The 20,990-nt window shown below is 36.2% G+C and overlaps 1 protein-coding gene across 5 annotated transcripts; it reads left to right on the top strand.

Moving 5' to 3' along the window:
* The first annotated feature begins 2,506 nt into the window (after positions 1 to 2,506).
* Positions 2,507 to 20,594, top strand: a1cf (apobec1 complementation factor). Of its 5 annotated transcripts, none has more exons than XM_066664463.1 (12): positions 2,507 to 2,601; positions 5,717 to 5,860; positions 8,691 to 8,825; positions 9,225 to 9,355; positions 11,227 to 11,465; positions 12,636 to 12,800; positions 13,171 to 13,268; positions 14,133 to 14,412; positions 16,042 to 16,259; positions 16,380 to 16,516; positions 17,839 to 17,996; positions 18,651 to 20,594. In XM_066664463.1, the coding sequence occupies exons 2-12, from the start codon at positions 5,762 to 5,764 to the stop codon at positions 18,800 to 18,802; spliced, it is 1,812 nt and encodes a 603-aa protein (XP_066520560.1). In that variant the 5' UTR covers positions 2,507 to 2,601; positions 5,717 to 5,761; the 3' UTR covers positions 18,803 to 20,594. The 5 variants fall into 5 exon arrangements, with proteins under 5 accessions (XP_066520560.1, XP_066520562.1, XP_066520563.1 ...); XM_066664465.1 differs by having other exon boundaries at positions 16,066 to 16,259; XM_066664466.1 differs by having other exon boundaries at positions 17,839 to 18,005; positions 18,651 to 18,788.
* The last annotated feature ends 396 nt before the right edge of the window (positions 20,595 to 20,990 follow it).

Raw genomic sequence — 20,990 nt, forward strand, 5'->3', positions numbered from 1 at the left:
TTCAGTATTGTGCAAAAGCCTTACACACCTAAGATTATTTTTCATTCATTCATTCATTTATTCATTATCTGTAACCACTTACTTAATTCAGGGTTGCTGTGGGTTGGTGAGACTACCCGGAATTACTGGGCGCATGGCGGGGCCACACCCTGTAGAGGGCGCCAGTCATTCACTGGGCAACACATACACACACACACACACACACACACATTCACTCACACCTATGGACAATTTTGAGTCACCAATCCACCTGCCAGCATGTTATTTTTTTGGGCCACGGGATGAAACCGGAGCACCCAGAGGAATCCCATGCAGACACGTGGAGAACACACCAAACTTGTAACAGACAGTCAGTGACTTTGACACTACCTGTTTTGCCACCGTGCTGCCCCAAGATTTTTATTATTATCATTATTATCATCATCTTCTTCTTCTTCTTCTTTTCTGCTTACACAATTTCAGAGTCGCAGTTTTTATTATTAATATTTTAATTAATAAAATAGTTTATCTTCTCAATAAGGGCGGCATGGTGGCGCAGCAGGAAGTATCACAGTCAGGGACCTGGAGGTTGTGGGTTCAAGTCCTGCTCCGGGTGACTGTCTGTGAGGAGTGTGGTGTGTTCTCCCTGTGTCCGTGTTGGTTTCCTCCGGGAATATTTGTTCACATATATTCTCCATGATCAACAGCATGCTTGATTTAACATAATGAAGTATTTATTAACAGGTAAAACTAAATTTTGTATTATAACCTCAGATAATACTGGACTGCCACAAAGAGAGGTTTGGAAAGGGTTAAACCTATATATAGTTACTTACTGCTCAGATAATTGCTTATTTTTATATTATGTCTCATTTTCTCAGGTGCCTAGAATGTTTGCGCAGTAAATTCGAATGTTGGCAGTTATCACTGTACAGTTCCAGAAATACAAGTCAAAAGATTATTCTAGAAGCAGGAATGGGGAACTATTTATTGTGAGATTACACACTTACTTCAGTTTAATTCTGCAAAGCCAAGGCAAAAAATTATATATTGGTGTACAAATTGGAGTCTTGTCAAAATCATATAGACCCACCGCAGCCCTCAAGAGAATTAAAGAGTTTCAGAAATTAATGAATGAACGAACAAACGAACCTCAATAATCCATGAGTTTTGCTTTGGGTTTTTAAGTGAAGTGTAATGAATCACACAAGAATGCGCAACAAAATTTTAATTAATTTAATTTAGTTTTCACTCATTTCAAAACTGTAACTGCCCGTTCTGGATGATATAACACATTCATGAGGTAAAATAGTATAATAAGAGTATGGACAAACTGAAGCAGAATACATGATCGTTTCAACTGTTTGGTCTTTTTAAATGTCTTTGGTGTCATTTTTGTTAAAACATTGGCTGAAATACACCAGCGCTCATTTAAAACTAGACCATGACAGAGCTGCTCAGCTTGTCTTGTCCTGCTTGTTTGGTGCACCAACATTGTAATGGTATCATTCCTACTTGTTCTAATGATGTAGTGCACTAACAAAGCTAATACATTTTATGTTCATTTTAAACAATCAAATAATTTGGGCAATGTTGAACACACTCTTCCATTGTCTAACGGCACACAATAGGGTGCCTTGCCCCCAAAGAAGAGGACCTGGCTACCCTTGGCCCATATCTACCTCAAACAAACAAGCCAGCGAGATGGCAAACATAACACGACATCAGCAGTAGTGTGTTTACCTGGTCAATGACTAGCCTCAGACTCATATCAGCCAGCAAATAAAGAAGATCACATTAGCTCAAGAAATACCCTACATTGGGATCATTTCCGGATAATTTCTTCATTTTCATAATTGTATGTGTACAGTTATGAGTACAGCAATATATTAATGACATGTGTTGTTAACAAAACAAAAGTGAAATGTAATCTTTAGCTTAATTGCGAGGAAGGCTGTGTTATTCATTAAATACTGAACGATACCTGGATTAGGAAAACACCTACCTTGTTTCTACACTCAGCCTTCATTTGACCAGCTCCACTGTACAAAGGAGCATTGATGGTGCTGACCATTAAAGAGCAGGGTAAAATGGGAATTAGAAAGTATGCAGAGAAACAGGTGGACTACAGTCTGTAATTGTAGAACTACAAAGTGCACCTGTGTAGTAAGTAGAACTGAGGTAGGTAGGTGTTCCTAATCCAGTGAACATTCAGTGTATAGCTGTATAGGGACTATTTTTGGGGGACTTTCTTTGCATGTTGTCAGCCAAACCATTTCATAACACATCCAGAGAGGTGCTGCCAATGTTCCAAATGGTCCAAATGTGTTTCTCAGAAGACCACAGGCCCCTAGGACTGCTACCTGGAGGCACCAAGATAGCTTGCTTGCTGTTCCTGGTCAAAGTGCTTTGCTTGGGCAGAGAGAGAGAGAGAGAGAGAGAGAGAGGCAGAGAGATAGGGCTGGTTAAACTTTAACCCGCCCAGCTTGTAAAGCAGCTCCAGGACAGTGAACCTTTGGAGTTTGATATGATGTGATTACAGAATCACCCCAGTGACACGTTGCCCAGTTCACCAGAATGAAGGTTTGAGTCTTCCGGGAGGTGATCTCTGAAATTGCTCAGGTAAGCTCCCTTATTTTACTCTCCCAGTTTGGGTGCATTTGGCTGAGGTAGTTTGGAAAGCTGTTCATCCTGATGGTTCAGGTTTGTGTCTAAGCTGCTGGGTTTTTGTGTGGGTTGTTTACTTTTCTTTTTGGTCCCCCATCTGGGATATGCTAGAATTGGTCAACCCCAGTATGATTCCTAGTTAGCATAGTTAGCATAGGGAGTCAACTGTGCTAACAACAATAAATAGGATTTGAAAACAAACTTTGCAGAAGAAATACAGTTCCTCCCTATCTACTCTTTATGACACTGATGCTGCTGAGCACACACTATACGGTGCCTATTTGCCTAGTTTCAGCTGATAAAGCACCATGGCGCTTCATAGTGAACTGCTACTTGGAGGTATAGTCATCATCTACATAACTGCAAAGTTACAATATATATTACATACATATTTAAGGTTATAATTATTGACAGTGGCTGTAGTTTACTACTGTAACCTATATAACTGCAGGGTTAATGGCAGTGTAAAATACATTACCTGACCACAGGCTGGAAACATCAAAATGTTGTTATGCATAACATTAGGAGTGAATTTAAGTTCCTTGAAATTGGACCAAATTAACCTGTAACTCACTTTCTTCAGAATGTAGTTGTTACCCACACTAATAGAGCCTTGTCTGGCAGTGCAGGCCAACGCAGTGGCCTTCAGTTCAGTGTGTATTCAAGCTTTGGTCAACAAAGCCCCAAAAAGCAAGTACTGATCCGAGCAAGATAAGCCGCCGTCTAGTTATCTTGTTTATGCAAACAGTAACCAGGCTGGTGTGGAGAGCTAACTAATGGAGCTTTCTCTTACTGTATTATTGCAGCCTCTGTGAGGGCTAGCTGCAGAAATGGCTTTCTCTATTATCTCAGATGTTTGCCTGTGTTTCTTTCCATCAACAGAATGTGATCAATGCTATAGGCTTTTTTTCTCGATTCCCTTCATCTGGGGCACTGAAAAACATCTAGTGCATTTACTGACTGGGAGAAAGCTTACGCTAATGGTTTGCTTCACCCTGAGTCATCAATGATAAAATCCTTTCATTTTCACCATGGGGCTTGGAGAGTGTAGCTGTTTTCTACTCAAATATGTGCAAGCCAAAATCTGGCAACCGCCTTGCTGTTTGACAGGCTGCTATGGGCATCGAAAGGACCCACTTCTCCTGCCAATAAATGCCTGAGAGGATTCTAAACCAGCTGAAAGGTTATCTTTCGCTTGTCACGTTGTATTGGGCTGAGCAGCTCCTACAGTGTTAAAGCTCATGTCACTGGACCACCAAAGCACGAGCTTGCATGTGCCTTGGCAAGGTGGCACAGAAGAGTCTTTTAGACCAGTGTGTGTCCATACTGAGACACACTTACAGCAGAAGACAATAGGAGTGAGATCATCACCCCTGTCGTGATTGAAGACCAGTGCTTAAGTGCCTTTGAAGACGAAGCACAGAATCGTTGCCCTTGACCCCTGTTCTGCAGGAGAGTGGCTTTGTTTTCATGTGCCCCCTTTGATCAAGTAGAGCTTGAAAGAGACAAAGACAGTCACTCCATTGATTATTTTGAAGGGTTTAGAGGCTTCTGGTAGAGCTTTTTTTTAAAGGCTATGTGTGATTCAATCAAGCTTGTTACAAAACAGCCTCATCATCCTCAGATGAGATGCTGAGTGAGAACTATTATCAGCTATTTCAAAGATATTTTGAGGTGACATTAGCTTGAATTTCCTTCATTCATTCTCAGATTATAATCAAAGGTCCATATCTGCCACTGCAGTGGTGCCCCTCACCACCACACCCTGGGGGGGCCCTCAGTGGTTACACTCTAGTAAGAGAACCAAATGTCACCATATTAAATTTCAATTATATTTTTTAAATTATATTGATTTATTACCTTATATATAGCTCTATCGCTGTCCAATTAAAAACAGTTATCTCTAAAAATAACAACTTTATAGGAGAAGGAAAAAAAAATCATCTTAACGTTCAATGGAATTTAATGTAAAATGGTTTTATTCCAAGTGACTTTGGAGCATGTCTATTGGTCACACTATGTGAAGAACTAATGATGTAATGAACTTATAATAAAATGTAATTACAATTTATGTAATAACATTGACAAAAATGGGGATACATGTTTTTAAATGGACAGCATATATATATATATCTTCTACAAACTGCTACAGATATACTCTTGTTCTCAGTGTAACAGTAAAGGTGGTGAAAACTTTACATTTTAGGGAACAAAACCATTGTTGTATCTTTAAGTGCACATTTAAACTATTGGGAACACTTCCTTTTTAGTATAGTCGTCTACTCCTCTGGATCACCCCAGTTAATAATTACACAGTGGTCCTTGACCTGGAGCTGAGAGAAATGTCAGTGAGAGAGAGAGAGAGAGAGAGAGAGAGAGAGAAGCATTTTTTCTTCATGAATCTCAAACAGGGAGAGGGTTCCCAACATGAATTGCAGTGAATGATGACTGAAAGTGAACGTTGACTGGTAAAAGTAAAACTCTCCTATAAAATAATAAATAATTCCACAATCATTCAACATAGGATGTGCGTGTAAGGGAATTGATTTGTGCTGACAAGCAAGAGGTGGATAGTAATAAGTTAGATGTGAATAGATCTTATTTTCCTGAGTATATTAAACAATATTTTTTACTAATTCATATTAGTTGGAGTAAACATTTATGCAATTTATATTTCTTACATTACATAATCTTCACTTGACCTGATATATTTTTACTGTTACATCATTTTACACAAATAAGAATATATTTAATATTTATTTGTGCAAGGATTTAAAGGGGCATTTTTATTACAACTTTAAAATCATTGTGATGCTTCACTGACATATACTAGGAAGAATGGCACTATGTAACTTTTGGATTAGGATAGGCAATCACTCCAATCCCTCCCCCTTCCCTTGAATTCAGGACAGTGCTGTAAATATGAATTCCATTGTGCAACTGTAGAGGGAGCCCAGGAGCAAAAATAACAAAGCTTACTTTGTGTTCCTTTAATCTATTCTACCCACTGCTGTTCAGCAACGAATAGCCAAGTCGTTCATGTTGTGTTTGAACTTTGATTTAATTTCAGTGAGCACCCCTAATTCTGCTGATTTATTGCTGATAATCACTCACAATGGAAACCAATCAAAAATGCGGGGATGGACTGACTGGCACACAGAAAGAGGCTGCTCTGCGCTCTCTCATCCAGCGCACAGGATATCAATTACACCAGGTAGGAGCCGCCAGTGATACCCAGCATGCCCTGCATAACAACCTGAGAGAGGGAGTTGGACAGGAGACAGATATAGAAGCATTTTTATAGAAATATTAAGGCTCTGGATTTTAAATTCAGGATCTTTTCTACACTGAAAAATATGTTGCTTTGAATATACTTTATTCAAATACATGCATTGGCTCCCCAGGAATAAAATATATGCACAGGTCTGGCTGGAAGTCATTAAAACGAACTACAGTAACTGTGTTGATGTAATCTCTTTCAGTCACGCGAGACGTGTGTATGCATTTGAAACAAGTCAGTTCAATCAGTCAGTTTTACCAAGTCTTTATTAATGTCTTTCTACCTTTATATCAGTTATAGGGTTTATAAAGATTTCAGTTATCAGCCTTATTAAGGAATATGTCAGTTATTCAGCTTATATACATTTACATTAGAGGCCAGTGTAGTTTACTGTCAGCTATGAGGCTTATTAACAGGACACTAGGTAATATTTTTACTTTAAGATTATTATTTAAATTGTTGTGATGCTTCACATCACAACATTCACACATTGTAATTAAGAAAACAGAGCCCTGTTGTTGCTACCTCAAGCTCAGCACTACAAAAAATGCACTATGTAACTTTTGGGGGAGGGTATGAAACCACCCTTGTCCCTCCCCACTCAGTCTTGATTACAGAACAGTGCTGTAAATGTGACTTACACTGTGCAACTGTAGGGGGCGCCTAGGAGCAAAACAACCAAATCATACCTAGTGTTCCCTTAAGGGATATGTATTATATATAGATAATATTTAAGGATATAGATCTAGCAGTTATGTTTCTTATGAGGCACTGTAATTATTAGACTGCATGTAGATGTTCAAATGTTTCAGTTAAGGTAGAGAATCTTTAAATAATGTTAATTCATGCTTACACATCTTTTTCAAAAAACAAAAAATACTGAGGAAGAACTGAAAGCAAAAAAAAAAAAGTCTTTTTTAAGGCACTGCTCCAGAGAACTCTTTTTGGAACCCTAATATTGAGAAAATAGATTTGAGAGTGTTATGCCACAGTACCACCCTGTGGTGAGAAATGTACATCGCTCTCAACATCTGTCCTTGACCAGTGAGATGATTCAGTTTTTGCATCTATGGCTATCTTGCATTTCACATACTGCTAACACTGTATATCCAAAGCGATGCGCACAAGCTACAGCTTAAGAACTTTTGGAAATGAATAGGGGTAGGGATGGAATTTGTGGTCATATATTGTGGTCATATATTGACTTCTTATGCATGAGATTTAAATACTTTATATGCATGAAATCCAGATAGTAGATTAGTAAAGACTCAAGATTTTGAGTAGAATTGAGCCTGTGCTGATAGATGATAGTGGAAGTGTAAAGCAATCTATAAAAGTGCTGTGTTCTTCTAAAGTATCTTCTATCATTCCATCCTTAGAATAAAAAAAAGAGTGGGTATGTTATCATCTCCACTTACTGGCCACTTTCTTAGATACAATCTTTTAGAGAGTGTAGCCCATTAAGAGTTTTAAAAAAATACAAATTTAAAAAAATGTAAAAAGGATTATCCATCAAGTAGACACTTATGAAAAATTCCAGATGGCTATTAATGTTTTCTTTAATTGCAATTTTTTTTAACTGATAAGATGCGGGAAGATTCACTGACATTCTGACAAATCTTGAGTACTACCACCACTTTTACTACTTACTATACTGCTATGGCATTTGCTTATAATAAAATATTTAGAGTTTTACAGACTACTATTTTTTTTTTTTTTCCATTATTTTATCCCATTCTAAAACTATTTCCTTGCTATAGCACTGCCCTAGACTCTTAACAATGATAGTTCTACAAGGCTTCTTAATAAAGAAAATGGTGCCAATGTAGCTAACAGTGGGTGGATGGTATGGAGTCAGGCGAAAATGCAAACTAATACAGAATTTATTTAAAACAGAAGAAAACCAAACAAGACTAGGAAGAACTAAGAAATAAACACAGCTAGAGAACGAGAACTAGGCTAAATAACTAAACTGAAATAATAAACAGGTCAACAACAAGAAACTGTAGAATTTCACAGAGAATAGCTCGGACAAATAACGGACTGACCAAACAGGACAAAACTAGGAGAGGGCTAAATGCTAACAAACAAACAAACACTGGAATGAACAAAATTGGGTCATATTAAACTAAAATCTAACAAGACAGTTAAACATGGGAACTAACACAGGGCTATAAAGATAAACAGAAAACTGAGACTAAACACACAGAGCTAGGACTAAGATACAGAGCTAAGGTTAACATGCAGAGCTAGGGCTAACACGCAGAGGTAATGGTTAACAGAGAGAACATATAAAAAGAACTGAGACATGAGCATCAAGAGCAAAGAGAAGAAATTTAAACAGAACACACACCGAGAACACCAGGAACTTGAAACACATGAAACAAACTGAAGCACAAGAGCATATGGAGGATATGTCCACCAAAGACAACACTAACACAGGGAGCTTATATACAAGACCACAGAACCATTCTAGCAGTGACAATAGTGCACTATAAAATTTACTTACAAAAGAGAATGGCTCCATCTCTCTAAGCATATCTGAAATATATGAGATCTGTAGTCAGAAATTGACAAAAGATTAACTGGATGAACTTTGGCTGATAAATTGTTCATGACAACAGGTGACTGAATATGTAACTGTACACCTCTTCATTAAACCTTTAATTCCAAGAGAGTTAATGAAGTGGCCAGTGAGAGTATATTAGAGATTTTATCACTTGACCCCTATGAATTTGCCATATCCTTTTGTCCTGTCCTACAGGAGAATGGCCAGCGGAGATACGGGGGTCCACCTCCTAGCTGGGAAGGCCCACCCCCAGAGAGAGGCAGTGAAATTTTTGTGGGCAAGCTGCCTCGAGACCTCTTTGAGGATGAGCTGGTACCTCTCTGTGAAAAAGTAAGAACACAATTCTGCAATAACACAAACATGTTGTAATTTGATATAATTTCCCCTCCATTGTAAGAAAGTATACATTCTAAGATTTGAAACAATATCACAACAGCATTTGTAAGGAGAAGTGCACATTAGTGTGATTTGATTCATGATAAACATGAGTTTATATTTTGGTCAAACTCTTGTCATTGAAACAAAAGGAAAAAGTTGAAATTAATCAGAGAATATGATCTAAATGTTAATGTAATTTATTACATAACTATGTAATTAAATAAACTATTATGCCATTACTTTTCATACATTAGAGAGTTGTAAGCACTACATAAACAAAAGCCTTTATATAAGAAAAGCAAGGAGATCTGGCATATCCTGAACTTAATATTTTTCTTTGTCTTTCCACAGTTTGGCAAAATATATGAAGTGCGGATGATGATGGATTTCAATGGTAACAATCGAGGTTATGCTTTTGTTACATTCAGCAACAAACAAGAAGCCAAAATTGCCATGAAGCAACTCAATAATTATGAAATCAGGTAAGACAATATTAAATTGTCACGCACTGGTCCGGTCCTGTCTGTTTTTTCCACTATGTGCTTACTTAGTACATGGCTCTGTTTATTATTGTTCATGTCTCCGCCCTAGTGCTGCCTTAACTCCACCCCCTCATCAGTGTCCCCTCTTGTGATTGTTGTTCCCAGGTGTTTTGTATTGTCCTCTAGATTATAAGCCCTGTATTGAGTCTCAATATTTGTCAACCATTTGCGTTCCATATATCCATGTGTCTCGGTATCACTGTCACGCCACGTCCCCCTGTTTCTTTGTATCTCTGTGTCTAGTTCTCTCTGAGTATCTCTGTCAATGTCTCTAAGTATGTCAGTTTAGCATTATATCTGTGTTAAGGTTTAGCATTAGCTCTGTGATTAGCTTTAGCTTTAGCTTTCGGTATAATTTTCTGGGTCTTTCTGTGTAGGTCTGGTCAGGTTAATGTTTAGTGTTTTGTCTTTAAGTTTTTCTGTCTGTTGATTACCTGTTTTCTAGTTGTATTCTTTTGTTTCCTTTATGTTCTTTTCATTATAATAAAGTATCCTGCCTGCATTTACCTCTGCCTCCCCGAATGCATACCGTGACATTAATACACTCATAATTCTCTCATTTAGCATTCTACACCTTATTCTTCCACTCAGTGGCCATTTTATGAACACCTGCACTGTTAAATATATACATATACATATATATATATATATATATATATATATATATATATATATATATATATATATATGCACAGCAGTGTTCAAGCACATTGTTGTTTTACCATGTTCTATCAATAGGATAAAAAATATCACAATATAAAATTACATTAGAAATCAGTGCCTAGCAATATTGTTTATCAAATATTTTAATGCATGTGTGCTGCTACAATGAGTTTATCAAACTCAGCCTTGCTACAGGACACTACTGAAGTCACTACTGTGACTTACAGGGGGCCACCTCCCAGAAATATCCTGCCATGAACTGTTCTGTGGTTAGAAACTGGCCACTAATAGGCTAGGCCCATAGTTCTCAAATTTACTTTATTTTTAATCGCTTGGTTAGACAGTATTTGCCCCCTCACACCTCTTTTACTATGTTAACAAAGACCATAACATACCCTATAACATTACAGAGACATGTTAACAGGCCATGTCATGTAAAATCAGATTTTTTTTTAAGTGTACCAATTTCAAACAATTTTACTATGTGTAATTTTTAGATATATCCAAACAGATTTAGTGAATTGAAACCTTAAAAATGATTAAACCAAGAAGAACTAGTTAGAAGAAAACCAAGACAAATCAGGAAAGTCATGCATCAGCAGATGGACTACATGAAGGTCGTCTCAAACTAGGAGTCAGGGCCCTTTGTGGGTGGTGGGTGGTGGGGAAAGTTAACATTCTTAATTAATAATTGGTCAATCAGTGCAACAGCCCTTGAAGTAATATTTTTATTGATTAGATAATAATATCCTATTACTGGCAATATGTTATAAGAGTTAGTTTCACCACATTATTATTTTAAAGACTTCTGTTAGAGTTTTGATGAAGTTATTTTATTCTATGTGTAATAATAAAAAAATAATCTTATTAAATTAGTTAGGGTTATTGAATGATCACAAAGTTTCAATATTAAAATATTATTAATGTTACTATGTTATGATACCTCAGTGTTATATTAAAACAGTTTCAACTTATATAGTGCCTTTCCCAAACCCAAGGACATTTTACATAGAGGGAAATAAAAATAAAAATAAATACCCTGAGGAATAAGTTACTGGGAGTAAAATGTAGAAAAATAAGTGTTTTTAGCAGTGATTTGAAACTTCAGACTAAACTGTAGCACTGACTAAACTGTGATGTTGTTTTAGGAATGGTCGTCTCCTGGGTGTGTGCGCCAGTGTGGACAATTGTCGCCTCTTTGTGGGGGGCATCCCCAAAACCAAGAAGAAGGAGGAGATCCTGGCTGAGATGAAAAAGGTGACTGATGGAGTGGTGGATGTAATTGTTTACCCCAGTGCTGCAGACAAGAGCAAAAACAGAGGCTTTGCTTTTGTAGAGTACGAGAGTCACAGAGCTGCTGCCATGGCCAGGAGAAAGCTGCTGCCAGGTAAAGAAGAATGTATATGAAAACAAACTTAGTTATGTTGTGGAATTACAAATAAATGTAACTAAATATTGTGTAATACATTCCAATACAAGTAAACATTCTTTATTCAGCTAATATATCTTGTCTTAATTTGTCATAATTTGTTAAAGATTCAGAGAAAACGTTATAGAACCAATGACGAATTTACAGTGAAATTAGTATGCAGTATGCTTCATATTTGATCAACCTTGAGGAGATAACTGATAATGAGCTGGTAGTTACAATAGATTCATTTTTTGGTCCATCATTGCTGTTAGAAATAAAATGATAATTTTACAATAAATTTAAATCATATACTCACTGTCCAAAGAAAAACATATCTCTAAAATATTAACTTTACAGAAGAAGGAAAAAAGTAACACAATGTAATGGACAGCTGCTGTTTTCAAATGTAGTAAACCAAAAGTGGACAAAAATTGGGAAATGTGTTTACTGGACAGCGATGATATACAATCTAAACAAATACAGATATTTATTTTAAATCAATTTGGACTATTTTTTAAAAAATCTGATTGTCGTGAAATTCTGACAAATTTAAAGGAATCAAAATATTCTGGGGAATAAACATGGAAATGAAGGTTTTGTCCAGCAGTGAGAAATATTGTTGTTCAGGTGTTCAAATTCAGTGTACAAATAGTTTTTAAAGCATTTGCTTTGCATCCTATAATTCATAATTTAAAAAAATTGTAATTTTATGGTAACTCTTCATTGCATTCAAATGGCAAATTGTGTATTAATATGTTACGTTCACGATCGCTAACACTGAAATCTCCATTTTAAAATCATCTAAACTAAGAGTCACACATGCTTTCGGGTAAAGGAAAAGTTTATGCAAATGCTTTTGCAGCACTTTTTCTGTGATGGAAGTCATATCAAATGCATTTTATTGCATTTTCAAACTACTCTAATTATACATTACACACAAAAACAATTTTTACACCTAATAATAATTATTACAGGATTTAAACCTGTTAAACCTCATTGTAAATTGACTTTTAAATGTTCGAATTTCCTAAGTTAATATTCTGTGTATAATGACATATGTATGTATATTAATAGCTTGTCAGTGATTCCATTTGAAAGTAGTGTAGTACTTTTTGAGGCATAGAGAGACCCTCTGTGTCTGTGCAGGTCGAATTCAGCTGTGGGGTCACGCCATTGCTGTGGATTGGGCAGAGCCAGAGGTGGAAGTGGATGAGGACACAATGGCCACCGTGAAGATCCTATATGTGAGGAACCTAATGCTTGCCACAGCGGAAGAGACCATAGAGAAGGAGTTCAATGCCATCAAACCCGGTACTCCATATAACCGCTAGCGATCAATAAAATACACATCTCATTTACGTATGTTCAGCAGTATATAACGTACATTTGGAATGGTGTGTGACGTACAACTTTTAGGGTTCATTCAGTTTTCATGAGTGAACTCAGACTCAGAAGTATCCAGTCATTTTCTCCAGTGATTGTTCTTTATGTAATAAAACTAACACCTATACATTATTACGCATACTGACACCTAGTGGCCTGGATGTAGCCAGAGATTCTGAACTAACTTAATAATCATCATAATAATAAACATGGCCACCCCCACTCTATGTAGCATGAAGAGTTTCATCAAATTCGAGGCATTGTAAGGCATTTAAAAATGCATGTAATAACCTCACAGGTGCAGTAGAAAGAGTAAAGAAAATAAGGGACTATGCCTTCGTTCACTTCAATCAAAGAGAGGATGCCATCGCAGCCATGAAGGCACTGAATGGAAAGGTGAAAATTATTTTATATAATTTTGTTTCACAAACAAGCCCCATTTCCAATTAATAAAAAACTAGTTGGGGCCCTGTGCATAATGTAAATTAAAAACAAATTTCAATATGAACAAATCATTAAAATCCTATACTTAATTGAATATAGCACAAAAATAATATTTATCATTTTTTATTAAAAAAAAATACTGTCCTTGTTTCTATATTTTAAATTAATTTAAAATTAAGGTAGGCACGGTGGCGGAACAGGCAGCATCGCAGTCACGCAGCTCCATGGACCTAAAGGTCGTGGATAAGCGGTTACACATAATAAATGAATGAAATTAAAATTAAATATCGGGTTTAAATGATTTGCACATAAATACATTTTAATTTTAACAGTGTCCCAGCATTTCAAGAAATGGGGTTTGTATTTACGGAGAGTATTATATATGTTATCTTTACCATCATTTTGTCCTTACTTCGTCCATTTAGGGGGTTATAATGTTTGCAGTTTTTGCAGTCAGCACTAATGTATGGCTGAAAGATTCGTCCTGAATCAATGTTAATGATAGTATGTTTGACTTACATTTACCTTTATTTTTATAGCATTTAGCAGGCACTCTCATCCAGAGCGGCTAAGTACTTACATTTATAAACAGCTGGTGAAATGGGCAAACATTTGCCCCACTCGGCAGATACACATAGGCCTACATACACAGTATATATACAGTACACCCTGTATATAATGGACATGAAATATTTAAAGTACTTTCTAGTGTCTACTGAGGACAGCAAAACAATTATTAATATGACAAATCATCCCAGGTTTTAACAGTATTGCACTATATTAACCATAAAATAAACAATGACTTTGCCTCTACAGGTTGTTGATGGATCTCCTATAGAAGTGACACTAGCTAAGCCTGTGGATAAGGACAGTTATGTGCGTTACACACGGGGCACTGGTGGGCGTGGTGCTGCCATTCTGCAAGGGGACTACACCTACACCCTGGGGCAGATGTATGACCCCTCGACCGCATACCTAGGTGCCCCTGTGTTCTATGCCCCCCATGCTTACACAGCTCTCCCCAGCCAGTTTCGCTTCCCCCAGGCCAAGGCTCACATGGGGACGAGGGGGGTGATCCGTTCACCTTCCATCAGAGGTGGGTGTCGTCATCACCTCTAATAATGCTAAATCGGTTCTCATTAATCAGTCATTTGTGTTCATTTTCTGTGTCATTTTCTAAATCAATAGGTGACTTTGCTTCTTTTCTTTTGCACTGAAGCTACACACGTTGTAAAAGAATAATAAAATAAAGAGATATTTAACTTCCCTATACATTCTTCTTATTATCTCAGTAGTTTGTCCATAGTATATCTATAGACCCTCCTCGTGTTTAGCTCGTGTTTCTCGATAATGTCTTATTGGTTTTAAATTTAAATCTGTGACATTTCTCCTTAATATTTTAATAGTTTCTCCTTAATATTTCTGTAGTTCCTCATAAAAATCTCTATTCTCTCATTAATATTTTAATGGTTTCTACATATTTCTCATTAATACCTCAATAGGTTCTCCTTAATATCTCTATACTCTATTTTCTGCTTATTTTTGTAGTTGTCTCTTAATATTACAGTGGTTTCTCCTTAATACTGGTGTAGTTTTTCATCAATATCTTAGTGGTTTCTAAATAATATCTCTATTTTCTCCATAATATCTCAATAATTCTCAATGTATATCTCAGTTTCCTTTCATTAATATGTCTGTAGTTTCTCCTTCATATCTCAACAGTTTCTTTTTAATATTTCTATACTCTATTTTCACCTTATCTCTGTAGTTTCCTTAATATCTGTGTAGTTTCTCATTAATATGTGTAGTTTCTCTTTAATATCTGTGTAGTTTCTCTTTAACATTTGCTGGAAAAAGCTGAAATCAGAGAGGACAGCAAAGACTTTAGCTTAAGTCTAAGGTTGTGCCTTCTGCTTCCTAAAATATTTTTCTTGAGAAAAAGAATCCAGGAATGTCTTGTATCCCCTTGTTATCTCATTAAATTCTCACAATGTGCTCAAATTTGCTGTGATAATGACAATCATGTATATCTGCAGCTAAACTACAGACAGATATAATGCATTTACTATCAGTACCAAGGATATGTTTCACTTCTGGACACAACAAGTGTCTGATGCCTCCTTTTTTCTGATATTTTTCCTATGGAAAAGCTTCAGGAAAATCACTTTAACGTCTCATGAGTTTTTAACGAGAAATTTAGAGCAATTCATTTGTTCATCAGTCCTCTCCGGTGCAAAACTAAAGAATCAAACCTTAAATCTCAAACTTGTTATGGTTCATCAACTACATTTGTATCAGGGAGAAAGTCTGACATTATCTTTGTAAAACACTGAAAACAAGGAAGCAAAATCCTCACATAGGCCCAATGAAAGCTAAATACTATTTTTTTAACATAATAAACACATTGTAATAAATGCTTTTGAACACATTAGGCACAGGATAATTGTTTTAAATATTTCTGGCAGTACTTTATGAAACTGTTCTCCATGCCTGCATAGTACAGTCATGTAATATATTCTCAATCAAAGCTGGAAATTGGGCTATCATTTTCCTACCATTTTCTTCAAATCCAAATGCAATGAACTGGAAAATCAGAGGCACTTGATCTGAAAATCAGAACAGAGCCTGTAGTGTGCTGGCTTGGAAAGATTTTCTCTGAATCTTGATTGAAACCCAGGTGATTTCTGGTGATTTGATTTGGTTTAATGCCTTCTTGCATTCCTAGAAATTTACATGAATGTGCCTGTAGGGGCGGCAGGGGTGCGAGGTCTAGGTGGCAGAGGGTACCTCGCCTATGCGGGGGTGGGCAGAGGCTGTGCCACCTACCAGTTAAAGACAGACAAATGCCCTGAGGACAAACTCTACGATCTTCTGCCCGGCATGGAGCTCACGCCTATGAACCCTGTGACCTTAAAGCCCCAGGGCATTAAACACTCTCCACAGGTACACTTCTGTACACATAATTCTACAATCACACACCAACAGTGTTTTTCTACAGCCTTTTGGGTTTTTTTTCTTTTGGGTAGACCCCAGTTTAGAAATCTAATTCTTTATGTTTTGCAGATTTTGGAGGATATTTGTCAGAAGAATAATTGGGGACAGCCAGTTTACCAGCTTCACTCTGCCATTGGACCAGATCAAAGGCAACTGTTTCTTTACAAAATCACCATCCCTGCTCTGGCAACCCAGTATCCCAACATGTACGGTTAATGCACCTACATCAAATATTTATTAACCCACTAAACGTAATTAAGCACTATGCAGTTCTATATAAAATACTGCAGTTACAGATACTACATTTATTTCTGTGCATCATTTGATAGTACCGCTTTACGTTCAACAATTGTCAATACCCAAATGGGACCACTGCATAGAAGGTATAATTTGGTGGGTTAATGATAGGGCTGGGTGGCATGGTGGTGCAGCATGTAGTGTAGCAGTCACACAGCTCCAGGGACCTGTCAGTTCGATTCCCGCTCCGGGTGACTGTCTGTGAGGAGTGTGGTGTGTTCTCCCTGTGTCTGCGTGGGTTTACTCCAGGTGACTGTGTGTGAGGAGTGTGGTGTGTTCTCCTTGTGTCTGCGTGGGTTTCCTTCGGGTGACTGTCTGTGAGGAGTGTGGTGTGTTCTCGCTGTGTCTGTGTGGGTTTCCTCCGGGTGACTGTCTGTGAGGAGTGTGGTGTGTTGTCCGTGGGTTTCCTCCGGGTGACTGTCTGTGAGGAGTGTGGTGTGTTCTCCCTGTGTCCGTGGGTTTCCTCCGGGTGACTGTCTGTGAGGAGTGTGGTGTGATTCCTGGTAGGTTCCAGACCCACCGCGACCCTGAACTGGATAAGCGGTTTCAGACAATGAATGAATGAATGAATGAATGTTAGGGTTGGACAATTATTCAGAATCAATATATATCACAACATAAAATGTTTTATCACAATAGAAAAAAGTGATATGAATTAAAAAAAAATTAGAATTTCAGTATACATTGTTTACAGCACGTCTGTGATTGACGTTCATTACAGGACACTGCCTTTGGTTCTTTGCACTTTTAATATTAGTTTTAATATATTAATACAATAAGAGTACATAATTCATGAAACCTAAGACAGTAATTAGCCTTACTAAATGGTTAGGTAATAGTACAGTTAATCATAACAAATGATAAGAATCAAGAACTAGCATTAACTAGCATTCTTTTAGGATTGTATCAAATTTGATTTACAGAGATTTATACAGAGATTTATGTTTGATTATGATCTCATTTTTTCTTGTCAGTTTTTCGGTAGCTTTTTTATGGTTCTTATTTAGATTGAAATTATATCGACCAAAATTATATTGTGATTATACATTTTGACCATTTCGTCCAGCCTTAGTGATGTGTAGTCTTAGAGTGCTCCTGTATGGTCAGTGAAGCTAATAAAATGGAAAGTGAGTGTAGATACAGAGTAGGTGTTCCTAATCCAGTGATCGTTCATTGTATATAGCTTCAACATTAACATAAATTTTTTTCTTTCTCATTTTGCACTCCACAGACACCCGTTTACCCCAGCTAAGCTGTGTACAGCTGTGGATGAAGCTAAAGTCCATGCCGCGGAGCATACACTGCAAATTCTGGGTCTGCAGACAGAGGGCACTGATGCTTCGGCTGCCGCTGCAGCCGCCGCCGCTGCTGCCGCTGCAGCATTTCCAGGTATGTAAGGTCTGTAAGACACTTATTACAATTTTATTAATAGAAATGCATAACATTTCCAGAGTAGGGTCTTTCTGCTTGAACCAATAATAGTAATGGGCAATTAGAATAGGATTTAAGAAAATCTTATCATTTTCTGCAATTATTTTTCTTTTAAAGAAATGTGTAGTGTCCTGAAGGTATCAGAGAGGAGAAACAAAATAAATAAATAAATAAATATTAAAAAAAAACCTGCCTGCCCCATATAGGGGACCTACTCTATGGAGCATAACTAGATATTTCAGGGTCTACAATGTTAGTTGATTCTTTATTGCAGAAACAATAAATTATCATTTTCATACATATTGTTGTAAAAATGTAAAAGCAAAGACAAAATATGTAATAATACAGAAGCTTAAGGTTTAGACAGATATAGTTGGACATGTTTGCTGCTATGATGAGATTGAGAAAAAGACTAGGGGACAGTTTTGGGTCTGGATCTGTATTGTACTGCCTGGCAGAAAATAAAATTAGCTGAGGATTAACTGAGGATGTATAAATGTATAAATATATCCTCATACATATATATTCTACAAACTCAAAATTTAATTATCAGTTTTACAACTGTATGATACCTGTATTTAACAATGTCATATCTCTCCCATGCTGCTCCAGGTTACGCAATAGCCAACACAGCTGCTACAGTTGCTGCTTCACAGCTCAAACAGACTGTGTCTCTGGGGCAGGATCTGACAGCGTACACCACCTATGAGGGATATCCTGCATTCGCTGTGGCAACCCGTGGTGATGGCTATGGCGTGTTCTAAAATCCATCTCCACACTTCAAAATATGATTATTCAACCTATTTTTAGATGTTTTTGCATGTGCTACATGATTTTATCTTGTATATGTCATGTTCCACTGGCAGATCATTTGACTTGTTTCTTAATATAATGCAGCTAACATGCTCCAAAATTGCAAAATGATTTGACCCTGGAATAAGACACATTTTCTGGATAAAATTACTTAAAACAAGTAAAAAAAATCTATAAAATGGTGAATCTCAGAATATTCTTACAAAAACACTGATAAAGAGAAATGTTAGATATATTGTGGTTTAAGATGTATTCATTCATTTTTTTTAATGTCCGCAACATTCATTTCTGAAATATGTCTGACTTGGCCTGAAGAAACATTGATTTAATGGTTCAGATGTCTATATTACCATTCAGCTTTTATTAGCTGATTTCCCAGCATCATGGAATGAGTTTTGTTTTTGACTTCACTCAGGAATGGACAATCTGATGGATGTTAAGAACACAGATTAAATATATAATAACCACATTTAACCACATAACATCCATTCCACCACTTGATGAGTCCATCTACATTACGGCCAAGTCCTCCATGTCCTGTACAGAGGGTTTAAAAAAAACTTCCTGTGAATTTTAGGTTACCTTGATCACTATGGATTTCTGAAAATCTATTTTGAGGAAACATGCCATTTTTATGAACTTATTATAAATGTGTTCCCATAAACATGAAGTAATTCTCTCATTTTATTTACCAGTATGCACATTATTTTATTTTATTGGAAAAATTCCTTAATTTGTTTCCATTGTTTCTTTTTTTATAAATATATATTTTTTACTTTCATTTGTGTGCATACAATCTTTATTTAATGCATTATTGTTTTAGTACAAACTATTAAAATACCTAACTGAAATGCAATTATGCAATTATAAAAATTCATTTGCCCAACAAATGCACAAGAATGGCAAAAAGTTCCCTCAAAATAGATTTCTATCTTTCCCCTGGCCTCTCTAGAGATCCTTAGATTACTGTCTTAGTGAAGTTTTATGTTGCCAAATATTTGTCCTCTTCTTTTTTGTGTGTGGAATACGTAGTTTTATGTTTTTTATTAAGGCTGCCTTTAAATGAACCAAAGCTCTGGTCTTTAACCAAATCATCAGTACACAGTAGTCTAAATAGCTTTCTTATTTCTTCTATATTTAAAGTTTGTGCTAGTTTTATTCCAGTATTTACTTTAACAAACAAAATATCAGGAATGTTTAAGGTAAGGTGAAGAAGTAGACATAAGCTGTTTAGTTAGTCTGTCCATTTTTGTTTTTGCTTTTTTTGTTTTTTAAAGTGTGACATTTTTTAGACATTGAGTTATTAAGTTTTCTCCTTTTATTATTATGTTTATAAATGACAGTTCCAGGCTTGCTACCTACAACAATCTTTAAACATCCCACCTCAAACTTTGATGAATGATGAATGAGAGGACTCTCATAACTCAGTTTTGTCAAACATGGAGATGCCTAAGCAGTGACAGTATTAAAGTGTGCATAGCACTTAGAACTTATTTTTGTACCAGAACTCCAACGTTAATTGAATGACGTTGTTTTAAGATGTTGCAAATCGTCTGTCTCAGTGATTGGCATTAATAAATTAAGAGGGTGTGACTTGGAGATATTTCAGCTCCAAACATCAGTGTGCTGGGTAAATGAAAGGGAGAATGGGATAATTTTAATGTTTCATCTGGAATCAATAAATTAATTTCAAATCTGAAGCTTTCTCTCTCTTAATGTATATATTATGAAAAAAAATCACATATCACAATCACAAATTACAGTTGTATAAAACCATAAAACCATGTAAAACTCAAACCATAAAACCATGTAAAACTTAGAATATTTACATTCTGATTGTGGCATTCATTAGATGATATGATTTGAGTGACTAAAGTTATCTAAATATTTGGTATTGAAAATGTTTTAAAATCCCACATTGAAATCAGTACATGTATTATAATAATGACCTTTTATTTAATCTCTAATATTACTTATAATTCTCTGGCCTTCCTCTTCTTAACTTAATCTCAGCTTTATTCAACAAATAAATTATTTAATCTTAGTAGAACAATTTTGTTTAGCTAAAATGTTTCTGTTTTTATTTATATAGTTTATGTTATCAGTACTGTTACTTAACCAGGTATTTTAAATATTGTT

The sequence above is a fragment of the Hoplias malabaricus genome, chromosome 3 (genome assembly GCF_029633855.1).
Source record: "Hoplias malabaricus isolate fHopMal1 chromosome 3, fHopMal1.hap1, whole genome shotgun sequence".
Classification (NCBI taxonomy): Eukaryota; Metazoa; Chordata; class Actinopteri; order Characiformes; family Erythrinidae; genus Hoplias; species Hoplias malabaricus.